The 13,537-nt window shown below is 35.7% G+C and overlaps 2 protein-coding genes across 2 annotated transcripts in view; both read right to left on the bottom strand.

Moving 5' to 3' along the window:
• The window catches only part of crybg1a (crystallin beta-gamma domain containing 1a), a 42,387-nt gene extending 36,751 nt beyond the window's left edge, over positions 1-5,636 (bottom strand). Inside the window, exon 1 of the mRNA XM_042742339.1 lies at positions 4,900-5,636. Coding sequence (XP_042598273.1) covers positions 4,900-5,201 — 302 coding nt within the window. The 5' untranslated portion in view covers positions 5,202-5,636. The remainder of the gene's footprint in view (positions 1-4,899) is intronic.
• Positions 5,637-6,460: 824 nt separating this feature from the next.
• The window catches only part of LOC109070110 (chloride intracellular channel protein 4), a 20,917-nt gene continuing 13,840 nt past the window's right edge, over positions 6,461-13,537 (bottom strand). The window contains exons 2-6 of the mRNA XM_042742343.1: positions 12,116-12,225; positions 10,522-10,647; positions 10,325-10,431; positions 8,694-8,875; positions 6,461-8,533 (exon numbers count right to left, since the gene is read on the bottom strand). Coding sequence (XP_042598277.1) covers positions 8,369-8,533; positions 8,694-8,875; positions 10,325-10,431; positions 10,522-10,647; positions 12,116-12,225 — 690 coding nt within the window. The 3' untranslated portion in view covers positions 6,461-8,368. The remainder of the gene's footprint in view (positions 8,534-8,693; positions 8,876-10,324; positions 10,432-10,521; positions 10,648-12,115; positions 12,226-13,537) is intronic.

Here is a 13,537-nt window from a genome sequence, read left to right as displayed (position 1 = left end):
TATTTTAAACAAATTGCATTAAACATGAATACAAGTATATTTTTTGAATAAAATTATGTTACTTTATGACATTCAGTTATGTTAATAACTTTATTATAAAGTGTTACCAGTAAAAATGTATTGTAAATTGAGATGTATACAATTAGATTTTCCTTGATGCATTAAAAAAGTCAAGTATTCCATCAAAAAAAAAAGAAAAAGAAGAAAGTCAGCACTGTGTGTTGTTTATTTTTTGTTGCCTTGGCAGCAGCAAATTTAAAGCAGAAACCTGAGTCATTTATCATGCCAAATCAGGAAAGAAACCCTGAAATGTGTCAACTGAATACAAACACGTACTGTATAGGTGCTTCAGGCAAAAAAGATTGTATCTTTAAAGACCAGCTGTAAAACAATGGGGAAATATAGAGAAATAAAAGCAAGACCAATGTTCATGCTTAAAACTCATCTATGACTGTTCTGAGTGGAACAAAACACTTTTATTTCTGCTTTACAAAACCGTTCAGTGTTGCACATCCAAATGTTTGCCGACCACAGTGAGTCACTGCTCCTCCACAGCTTTCTAATATATGCCAGTTTTAGAACAAAACTGGCAATGGTAACAATTACTCTGCTGAGATCCATCCATGCAGGATTTTTGCTTAAACCAAACACACTGTACAGGTTTGGCTTTACTTGTGAGGGCTTCACAAATATAGAGAAACATGTCAAAAACAGACTTCCAAGGACATCTGAACTTGCCCATTTAAACAGCTAATAAATAGGCCAAATCACCCTTACAACAAATATTTTTATTGCCAAATTCTGTTTCAAATATATGCTGTAAACAATGCAACTTAAAAATTAACAAGAAAATTAATTCGCAATCATAAAATACATTTTGGGTAAATACAATTTGAAAAATATATATATATATTTTATATATATATTGCTTTATTGGCAAGTTTTGTTTTAAATCTACTGATATCAACAGGTTTGTGTGATGATTAGGTTTAGGTTTGGGAGCAGCAGACATTACCTCTGTATAAAAAATACTACATCTAAAAGATGTCGTCACTAATATAGTACAACCACCTTGAGTTCTCTTAGCATGTTTATGTCATGTCAACAAAGCTTCCAGCCATATCAGTCATCATTATGAAGAGCTGGATTTTTCTCAACCCCCACCTGTCTGCAACACACACACACACACACACACACACACACACACACACACACACACACACGAATACGCTCTGCCCACAGGCAACTTTAAGCAGCTCTTTCTCGTTTCCAACTGATCAGTGTTTCCACACAGTGTGATCATAAAAATGTTTGGCTTGACTTTTTAATAGCCTGAAAAGGCTAATGAACCTGCTGTGACCACTTTACATTCTCAAACACTTAGTGTTGCCAACTGTAAATGTGTTTTTCATTTCATTTCATGTCTGTAATTTGCTTCTGTTGTACAGGTGATCCTAAATCTCACACACTGATTTTCAGAGCCTTTTAGTTCATTTAGTGTTTGGTAGATGAATCCCTTCTTTACAAATGTGTGTTGTACTTTGTTGCCTAAAACGTAAAGACAGAAACCAGTAAGTGTTCTGTTTGTACACAACCACTGACTTAATGCTAGTTAAACTAACAATAACTGAGCAAATTGGCTGATGAATCAATAAATTAAAAAATCATATGTCAGTTTATAAATTCAGTGTAATAAATATAAATGTCTCTATAAACAGACATATGTATGGACAACATGCATGTTTTGAAAATACTGTAGTACTCTTCTTTTTCTGAAGGCTGTGACTCTTGCCTACAGTAGCAGGAAATTCTCGCCAGTCTTCTTCATCTTTAGTCAGTGACGGCTTTACTTCCTTTAATATTTGCCTTTAACAAATAATGCATGTTATTAATCTACAATCAAATCAAATTAGGCTGCTATTTTGTCTCTCTTACATCATCTGTTATGAAAGAAAGGTGACATATCACTTATATCAGCATGCTTATTTAAGGTTAAATACAAAACAAACTTTTCTATTTAGTTATAGGATTAAACTGGTTCTGTGACAAGTGCAACAGAATTCTTTTTTAAAAGTGTTTAGTCTGATGATTGAAAGTCGTCCATCCAACGGAACCCGTTTCTACTTCCTGCAGTGATGCCAAGTATTATTTTGTTTATTCGTATGATCATAAATTAAGTTTAACAGTCTCATTGAGCAGTCAGTGTAGTGGAAAATGTTATTGGCATTGGAGTAACATCTCCAAAAATACTAATTAATGTTGTAATGCTTCTGCGTTAACATGTAATCTGGAAAGAACAGATCACAAAATTATATGAAAGATTTCTTTATTGTACTTGCTACTTAAGCAACATGTGAGTCAGTTAAACTAAAACAGCATCCAACTTGTGCAGGAAGAAACCTGCTATCGAAATATAAGACAAAGGTAAGGGCAAAACTAGTCAAGCAAAATCTTTCCACTTGAAAAAACAGAAGCATGTTTGTCTATTTAACAACATGTTTTCTACATCAAATCAAACAAAGCTTAAATGTGATTACGCAAGATGAAAATAAATCAAGAGTGGGACTATAATGAACACTGCTGATTCTTGTCAGATTCTGCTTTTGTGTCCAAACCCCTGATTGTTCAACACAGACGAAGCCTTGCTGGAATTGTGGGATTGTTTGGGGAGGAATAAAGAGTGTTTTGAGCAGTGGCTCAATGGAAGGTAATTAGCCTTTGGCAAGTAGTGATATAGCACATCTTAAAACAAAACCCAAGAGTCACACAGGCTGACCAGCTCAATACAGATGCAGCAGTGTTGTGAGAGCTCAAATCGATGACATACTATCTTTCCATTGTGTTATGGTATACAGTTCTGAAATATGTACAGGATGTCCTCCCATTGTCTCTATGCAACTATACACATACAACATAGCAGTCCACTATATTGCCATTTTTAAATCCATGTCTAATAAACTACATATAAATTAGACCAATGGTACTTAAGTTTATAATATAAGTATATAAGTGTAAACAATAAACAAACGCTAAATAAAATTTCACATTGTCTGCATTAAATCAGTGATACAATCGATCTCACAAAATATGTCCATGGCACATATCATATAAACGTTTCCTGTTTAGGAATATGAAATGTAATCCTCTGAAAATAAACATAATGCTTTTTTGTACATATTTATTTGTCATTTCCAATATTTCTGTATTTTCAAAATGATTTTTTAGTATAACTTATAATTATTTTGTGTGTGTGTGTGTGTGTATACACAATGCAAAACTAATTTTTTCAAAAACATAGAAGTGGTATATATACTTGTGGATTTGAGAAAAACATTTCATAATGAGATTTCCCCCATTTTCAATTGTTTTACTTCAATGAAAGGTTAGTTTTTTTGTGAATACTTTGAATTATTAAAGATTAATAGGATTAACGATTTATTTTCACAGGGTTCTTTGTTCATATTTACCAAGTGTGTCAATTAGGGATGCTTCGATCGATCGGCCGATAATCACATTATATGACTCGATCAGTACTCACTACACTTGGCCGATCTCATGAACCAATCGCAATTTGATGATGTCAACGCGTGAGGACATACATGATGTGTGGGGACATAAATGATTTGGTGCCACAGTCATCATCACCGGTGTGGAAATGCTATGACGTTTCGAGAAACAAAGTGGCTTGTTTTTGCAGTATAGTTTGGCAGTCAGTTGGAAAGTCAATAAACTGCCATATATTACTGGCCAAAAGTGATGTCCTAGGAAATTTCACATCTTCAGTGAATAACAATGAATGAATAACCTAGGTTATATGGATAACCTATGATATATTATTACATATGTTATATAAAGCTTGAAGCATCAGAATGGTATCGGCCGATGCATGACAAGAAATCAGTACTCGGTATCGGCTTTTTTTTTTTTATGCCAAAAATCTTTAGGATGTTAAGTAAAGAGATCATGTTCCATGAAGATATTTTGTAAATTTCCTACCAAATCGGCCTATATCAAAACTTAATTTTTGATTAGTAATTGCTAAGTACTTCATTTGGACAACTTCAAAGGTGATTTTCTCAATATTTAGATTTTTTTGCACCCTCAGATTCTAGATATTCAAATAGTTGTATCACAGCAAAATATTGTCCTATCCTAACAAACCATACATCAGTGGAAAGCTTATTTATTCACCTTTCAGATGGCATATAAATCTCAATTTAAAAAAATTGACCCCTATGACGGGTTTTGTGGTGTGTGTGTGTGTGTGTGTGTGTGTGTATGTGTGTGTGTATATATATATGTGTCTCACAGTCAGTTAATTATTTTACAATTTTACACAATGTGAATGAGACGTTAAATTTTGGTCATGAGGAAGGAGGAGATAAATGATTCAAATAATGTTTCATTGTTTCATTTTTGAATAAAGCTGCAGTATGGCATTGTCTTTATGCAAAATATAACTTATTTCGTTTTAATGTCCCTTGAAATATGACTGTTCTTGACAGGTTTTGAGATTCACACAAATTAAGATATGAATACTTCAAAGTTATGAGCATACGATTAGCTTACCATCTTTTTAATGACTTATTAAAGAAAGTTACCCTACCCTACCCTAAAGTGCTACCAATCAATAATAACATTAAAATTAAACACCCTTACGAAGAAAAAAAAAAAAAAAAAAAAAAAAGCCTTAGCTGGTTTAAGATTTTCTTCAAGTCTGACAAAGTTAAAAAAAAAAAAAATTAAAAAGTGCTCAAAACCCCTCTAAAACACACCAGAGTAACTAATATCAGTGGTGTGAAATTAAGGAGAGATGGCAGCATATGGAGCTCATTCACAGATTCCCATGACAGATATTCAGGGTAAAGCACATTAGAAATTAGAGGAGAGATCACTCGCCTGTGGTTGAACAATTCTCCGGTACTCCTGAGAAACTCTTTATCTTTATTCCTCTTTTTGGACCTCCAGGTCGGGAAGCGTTTCTTCTTCTTCTCGCTGGGGCTGGTGGGCAGTGAGTCCGGGTATGAGGTGACATCTCTAGGGCTCGACGGTAAAGTCATGTCCGAACCTCTAAAACTCGGTTGGTCCTCTTCTGGTGAGGTGCCCCACTGACCCTCAGTCCTGTCAGCATCCCTGCTTTCCTTATCGAAGCTCGTTGACTTCCCAAAAAGTTTCTTAATTTTGGACTTTGATATGCTCATGACTTTCTTTCTTTCATGGAGTCTTTACGACATACCTTTAGTCTTTCGAACGTGTCCAAACTGAAAGTTTGAAATGCGCACGGTTTGCTTGCGCGCTGGAGACTCGGTGTTATTCACGCGCTCCTGAAGCGCACGGGAGCGTGTTGGGCGGAGCGCGCACTTCAGCTTTGAACTCCGTGTACACTTTTCCCTTGTTAACGTCTTTCTTATAGAACAAAAACTGGTCTGAGCTGTAAAACCTCACGAAAGTAAGTCATATATATATATGGAATACACAGACACCTAGTTTGTTCTGAATGTTCTATTGTTAATTAACAGTGCTTATTTAATTAAATCCAATCACCAGTGTAAGACAATCATTGTAATTTGCTTTGAATGGAAAAAAGGTTATAGCGTCTCCTTGTGGTCATGCGTCTTAATATTTTGAAATAAATCTATAACTCAAAACTTGTAAAAATGAAAATTGTCATAGTACAATCAGTGAAATTAATTTGAAAGAAATGATTCAGATGTTTCTTTAAAAATGTTCCTGTAACCTTTTACAGTTTAATTTGTTAACATTAGTTTACATTTACTTTAGTTAACATGAACAATGACTGATAGTTCTATGTAATTTATTAATCTTAGTTAATGTTTATTTTGAGCATTCACTGATACATTTTTCCCAAATCTAAAATTATTGGCATAAGTTAATGCACTGTGAACTAGCTCGAACAATTGTATTTTTATTCACAAACATGAATAAATACAAATTAATAACTATTATATAAAAAACTGTAATGCTTATTGTTAGTTAATGTATTTACGTATTAACCAAAGTTCACAAATGAGTTTTTTGTAAAGTGTTACCAATGTTCTAAACATAAAAGGTTTTCTGTTTTAATTGGAAAACATGTGACTGTTTTTTTCCGGTCTTCAATTTTACTTTTCATTCAGTTACTAAATTACATAATTCAAGAAATGACCATTTTTGTAGCGAAAAATCACAATGCTAGTTAAAAACTGACCTTCTCATGTAACTCTCAATCCCTCGTTAAGGAATGGCTAAATAAAAGCTCTATACATTCCTGTATTCATTCTGGATTGAAAGGTTTTTGTATGCATACTGCATGTGGTTATTATTAACATTCAAGGAAAAGACTGACAGACATACCAGGAAGAAACAAAGAGGGGGGAGTATGAAAAGTGTCAAAGTGACAATCCAGTAATTAGTATAAAACAGTATGGCTATTTTATACCAAAATAATTCATACTCCAAATTTGTCATAGCTGCCAGCAGTTTATTTAATGAGAGTTCGATGGCATATGGCAAACATGCAGTGTTTTTAGAGTTAATGTCAAACCTGTTCCTTGCACGCACATACACAGGTCTAGTCAGAAATCTACAAAGAGCAACATTTCAACATTCAGTTTCTCAAAAAGAGATATTGGATGAATAGTACGGAGGGAGCATCTCTCTTTCAAAAAACAACACATGGCGCATTGCTGATTCCTTTAAATTCACAAAGCTGAAAAACCAAATTTAAAAAAGTGTCCCTGGTCCAACTTTCTAATAGTGTGCAAATGATCTCCTGGTCTGAACTCAAAGTGAACTGAAAAAAATCCCTACATTTTCACTCAACCATCCAGTCCATTAATGGATCAGCATAAACAGAGGAGAGGAAAAAGGAAACAAGCTCCTCTGCAACACAATCTTCCTGTTTTTTGTTCCCACAGGGCAGCAACTCACTCACTTCCAACAGCAGAGAGATGGGTCTCAATTTATTTTCCTCTCACTCGGTCTCTGTCTTTGTCCTTGTATGTTGGATTTTGAGTTTAATTCAATGCTTAATGTTCTCTTTTCTGCTACCTTGAGAAAATGTATAAGGCCAGATGTGTCATTACAAGTCAGTGTCATTCTGCTACATTCAGTTCATGAATGTATACAATTTGCACATTCATTTCTGAAAACCAAAAACAAGATTTATAATTCTCCATCACAAAAAAAAAGAATTGGAAAAACATATGGCAACCAGTTTCTTTCATTTATAAACTTCCATTAACAACCAAATCAGAAACTACAAGCTTACTTTCAATGTTGTATCAACATATAATGCAGTATTTTACTCTGAGCCTTTAATCAAACTTGGTAGGCTAACTTGGTAAGGCTATAAAGCATTTTTTCTGTCTATACAGTCTTTTGATAGCACCACATCTTAAAAACTCAGCTTCTTTAAATGAGATGCTCCTTGTCTATTTAAACCATTTATTTAAAAAAAGAAAATCCCATTTTGCTACTATTCAAATTAAGGACACTTCACATGAAGTGCAAGTGATGTAGATCTACACAGGTGTTTCCCTTCATGTGTTTCATGCCATGAAATGCAGTTATGACAGTGCAGCACTTTTTATGTTAAATAATGAATCTACAGTGAATAAGGCAGATCTATAGAATCTCTTCATGTATCTATAGTTTCTGTTAACGAGGTCTTTCCTTCATAAAAAGGCCACAGGTGCTGCTAATTTACATGGTATGAGGTGCCATTTTTGCAAACAACTGAAGACTAATGTGTATATGAACTTCATATTTAAGTGTCAGCCTTCTGATATCAACGCAAGTCAATATGCACTTCATTTTAAACTTCAATAAAGGATCTTTTGAGACTTCGGTGCTACACTGCTCTCTAAAACTCTCTGAAAATAAACACTGGAGCTTTCAACACTGTTCAAATGCATTTAGATAGAAACAAAACAAAAAAAGTGTGTCAACTGTTCACTTTGCAAGCTTAGAAAAGCATCTTTTTTCATATTTTAAATCCATAAAACAAAAGGCTGGTGAACCCACTCTTATTGCTACATAGTGTGGGTGAGAGGAATAGATATACGTGAGCCACACGCTCACACTATCAGCCATCGATACGCCGACAGTATCTGGCACTTCCTGCTTTAACACTTAAACTAAGACAAAAAGAAAAAAAAAAGTCTGAAAAAAGCTTTCAGCCGCACTGAAAATTATTGATATGTCCTAAAGAGCTGTAACGGGGGAAGGAGCAATCATGCAGTGGGTATTTACTCTAAATAAAAGAGAAGGAAATAAGGAGTCCATAGCTTGTTTTTTTTCTCTTTCTCGTGTGATGGAAAATTAACAGTCCCAGCGCAGGGAGCGGAGTGGAGGAGATTTTGAGCCATTAATTGACAAGCCGCTTTGCTACATCAGCGTAGGCGATTTCAATCTCCTTGTCACTGGGACAAGTGTTGGTGAACTCTTCGCGCTTGTAGGCATTGTTCAGGTACCTCCAGATGCCCGTCATGTCTTCAGGGATTTCAAAACCTCTGTACTTCTTTGCCACCACCTGCAAGCAAAAACGGGGAAAAAATTAATTGGAAAATCTTCCTTCTCAGATCGTCATTTAATACTGCACATTATAACTCCATTAAAATATAATTTGAAGCCCCAAATAATGTAAATTTCTCTTCGATCTGCAGCATAGGATGACCTGTATAGCTCGCTACCTTAACGATGTGGAGTTTGGGCAGCAGGTTGCAGTCAGCCAGTGTCATCTCTTCACCATCTAGGAACCTGCGTGTGGAGGCCTTCACTTCCTCCATGCTGTTGTGGTCGATCTCGTCCGGCAGAGGAGAGCACAGGTACTCATCCAACTTCTGCAAGGTCTTCAGCAGTCCCCTCTCCAAACCTATATGTCAAAATCCATTACAGAGTTGGGTAGAATAAAAGAAAAAAACTGCATTGTATTAATGTCAAAGATGTTGTTTTCACATTTGTTTTAATTTGTTAGTGGTTCACAATTTTTTTCTGGCTTATTATTTATATGAACACTCTAAAAGAGATCTTAAAGCCCAAATGATTCACCTTTTTTGGATAGAAAAATAGAAATACTTTTATTAATGATAATAATAAATTAAAGTTGCTCTCCTTCATGCAACTTTCCTTGCAGGAAGCCAGCTACTTTAAAGCCAAGTCAATGTCTGTTTTTACAATTCACAGAGACTATACTACTTAATTGGAAAGACACAACAATATTGTACAGTAAATTAACAAATTCACTTAATTTACTGACAGAGCATTATTTTTCAAATTGTGAAAAATTCAAATATTGTTTAATAAATAAAAGTTAAACTGTACTGTCAACTAAACACAAGAAAAAATCTTGCAGTGTTTTGTCAAAGTGGACAAATTATTATAAAAGTATATCTTTGTACAATATAATATTATACAATAATTAGAAAATATATAATTATCATCAAGTATTTATCATTAAATAATGTATAATATAATATATAATTCACAAAATACAAAAGAAGAATGGATCACAGTTAAAAAGAATGTAACTTGCCCTCTAGAGGGAGAAAGTGCCAAAATGTAATTGCAGTGTTTGGTTGCACTTCTACTAAGCTGCCACATAAGGGCATAATCACGCTCTGGTGAAAGCAGATCTCCACAGTTCATTTCATTTAGCTAGCTCTAAACTTTCAAAAAGAATAAAGAAAAAGGAACACTCAGGTGTGCAAACTGAAATGCTAAGGCATGTTTTGCTGAGAGCCATTTCTCCTGTACACAGTGCTGTCTGCTAGCCTTGAGACATTGTTGACAGACTCCAGCTGGAATGAAGAGGCTGTTATCAGCCACAGTCAACATTTTACTAGGGTGGAGGCTCTTGAAGTTAGTTTGTGTTCAGGGTCACTGCCAAACTCTTATTGAGCTGAGGAGTCTTTGAGATTGTGCAGCATTGCATCAAGGCAAATTCCTATCGTATTTATCATTTTGACAACAGTTCTACACCTTCTGATAAGAGTACAGGTGCTCTCATTTCGAAAACTTAGTTTCAGGTAACAGTGTTTACTCTGGATGTAGATCTAACAATCAAATTGTAGCCCTGCCTACAGCTATAAAGCATGTAAATGAGACACTGGATCCAAGCCCTGTGTTATCTAAACTAGAGACAACACTGTTTACATACACAATGCGAGACATGGCAACCATAACCAGGTCTAATCTCTCAAACTAGAGCAATAGAAAGTGTTTGTACGATTAAACTAAGCTTATCAAATGTCTGAGTGTTCCTCTGAGCAATATACATTAGGTCTTTTGTTTGGAGGTGAAAGAGTGAAATATTTCTGGTTACCCTCATTGGCATCAGGTTTTGAATTCTTGATGAAGGCAGAGAACTTGGCAAATATATCCATCCCTGCAGTGTTGGATTCTGGGTGTTTGGCGCCAAGTTTAGAGTACCTGAGTATACAAACACATACGTCACATAAAACCTTTTGACGTGGTGTTAACATGTGACACTTAAATCCACAAACACGCTCTTTCACTAACTTTGGAGGGCAGAGGACGTCCTCTAGGAACTCTTCGATCTTGTTGACATCTGTTTTGACCTCTCCATTAAAGGTGATGAAGGGAGGATGGGTTCCTGGGGCCAGATTCTGCAGATCAGCTGGTTTTCTACCAAGAAGAAACATAGATATAACATTAATGTAAATAAATAATTCTCTAAATGATGAAATGATCGATTTTCAATGCAAATTTGAAGAAAAATCTGAAGTCTAAAAACTGTAGAAATGTTTTATTACTTAGCTATAGAAGGCGGTCAGCATGGAAGAGCCCAAAGCAATTTAATCATTTGTTTTTCTTTACAAATACAAGGCAATAAGATGCCCTCAGGGGCTGCACACTGTGGCACAATAAGGGGTTTTCCAGAGCACTCACAGCTCAACACACACACACACACACACACACACACACACACACACACACACATTTACTTAGCTTTTTATAAAACCAGTAGGGTAAATGCTAACCCTACCCCTAAAAGACTCTTCTACATAAAGTTTTTCCAACTAAGGACGTTCACGGATGTCCACAAAGGGAGGCTGTGAAATCTAAAAACACTTGTGGGTTCAGGAACAGAGGGGGCATACGTCCCAAGAGGCCTTGCAGGCAGGAACACTCTGATCTTACCAACTACAACAGGAAATGACCTCACACCTCTGGCATGAACACAAGGAGCACACTATCACTTTTGGTGACACGAAGGAAAGGGCAAGAGAGAGGAGAAAGTAACAGGCAGGCAAGCAAGAAAGAATGAAAGAATTAACAATAGAAGGAAAGAACGAAAAAGTAGATATTGATAATGCAACAGTCACAGTATCACACAGTTTGATTTCATTTTAGGTTCATAAACTTTGAGCTCAACAAGGTCTCCGTTAAAGCCTCATTAAACACTGACTGAAGATCATATGTGGAAAGTCTTAACAGAAAGAGGGAGAGAAACAGACTATAGATGTGGAAGCTCTCTTCAAACAGTCATGTAATCTCTCTCACACACACACACACACACACACACACACACACACACACACACACACACCATAGATTAATGTGAATGTTTAAATATTTGAGCATATACTGTGTAAGTCAGCTTTCAAAAACAAGATCAAAAGAATCTTGCAATATTCTAAGATGGCTAATAATATTAGATGGCTTAACCTCATTTTCAGAAGATCAAACTATTACCACGGATCATCAGTGGCTCACACCTGGGTGTAAAAATATTGTGCCACTGCTGCCACTGCCACATGAGCGTCTTAAATTCTTCAGTGAAATACTTACACATGCTTACTAACACAACATCACGGACAGTTGGGAATACATAAGACTGAGAATGAAAATGAATATCTGAGATGGCTGAAAATGAAATTTACCAATACACACACACACACACACACACACACACACACACACTTATTATGCAGACACATTACTTTGCCACCTAAATGTGGATACAATTTATTTAGATTGTATGTATAGTTTTTCCAAAGAAAGACAATGCATTTCTCTATGGAAAGTTTTATCAGATTTAAGTCACTTCTGGGGATGTTTCTGCCAATAAACCAAGAATGTTCACACACACCTCTTAAGGTCCACAGTGGTGACATTGAAGACCACACCCTTCAGCCACAGGATCATGAAGAGACGCTGAGAAAATGGACAGTTGCCGATACTTTCTCCGTCACTGCCCGCCTGAAAGAGAAAGAAAAATATGTAAGTCTGACTTGAGAAATCAGTAAAACTGTCATCATTCCAATGAGTTGCTCCACACCAGCTGTGGGAATAGCAGCAAAAATTTTGCAATCACAGGGTTATTATCGTACAACTATGTATCATCACTGATAGATCAGATTATAACCAGAGAAACAACTAAACCACATCAAGAAAGATAACTTAAAGAATCAGCTCCACGTTACTGAGATTTATTTGACTGGAAGACTAACTTTAACCAAGCTTCCAACACACAAACCAATATTACGAGCAGAAGGCAAACTGACCCCTGACTTAAAAACATGTCAGGCATTTCCAGTTTCCATAAATCTGTCATAACCAACTGGACAGTGAAAGATAGAACACTGTACACTGACACTGTGTTCTTTTACTGCCAGAGAGACCATCCAGAGACCCTGAAATTCATAAAAATGTACATAAAACCAAGCATACATTTATTTAGTTGGTAACACTTTATTTTAAGGACCAATTCTCACTACTAACTTGTTGCTTATTAGCATGCAAATTACTAACATATTGGCTGTTTATTAGTACTTATAAAGCACATATTGTTGCCTTATTCTGCATGACCATATTTTAGATCCTTTAAATCTACCCCACACCTAAACTTAACAAAAACCTTACTAACTTATAACAAGTAGCAAATTAGGAGTTTATTGTGGGAAAACTCTTAGTTAATAGTGAATGTGTTCCCTATTTTAAAGTGTTACTATTCAGTTATTGAAAATGTACAACAGAGGAGTACTGAGATAAAGAGAATGGAATTTAGCTAGTTGTGTGATTTTATTGAGCCTGTGCTATTATGCTTTATGCATTTATTTATTTTTCAATCAGGGAAATGGCTGAGTGCCCCTTTAAAACATTCAAACATTCATCTTTCTGTTTGGAAAGCAAGTGTAAGTGTGAACATTTTTTCAAAGACATGAATTCCACAGTGGAGATATCACCAAAGGAGCCCACCCTCCTCCTCCGCATCTCTTGGCTGAATACCAACCTCAGTGTGAACTCCAACACACAACAGACCATCTCTCCATTAGCCCTCCACCAAGCTCCAGAAACATGATGCTTATGACTCGGAGACTAGAGATGTTCATGTCTGCTTCAGCAATTTAGATTCAGCTAATTATGCAATGATCTGACAGTCAGACTGACCTGACCTGACAGAAACTGAGCTGCCCCATAGGGAGCATTTTAAGGAACTCTTGAAGCAAAAATAGACATCTTTAAAGGGGTCATATGATGCTGCTAAAAAAGAACATTATTTTGTGTATTT

This window comes from Cyprinus carpio, chromosome B17 (genome assembly GCF_018340385.1).
Source record: "Cyprinus carpio isolate SPL01 chromosome B17, ASM1834038v1, whole genome shotgun sequence".
Classification (NCBI taxonomy): Eukaryota; Metazoa; Chordata; class Actinopteri; order Cypriniformes; family Cyprinidae; genus Cyprinus; species Cyprinus carpio.
This window is presented reverse-complemented; position numbering and strand designations above follow the sequence as displayed.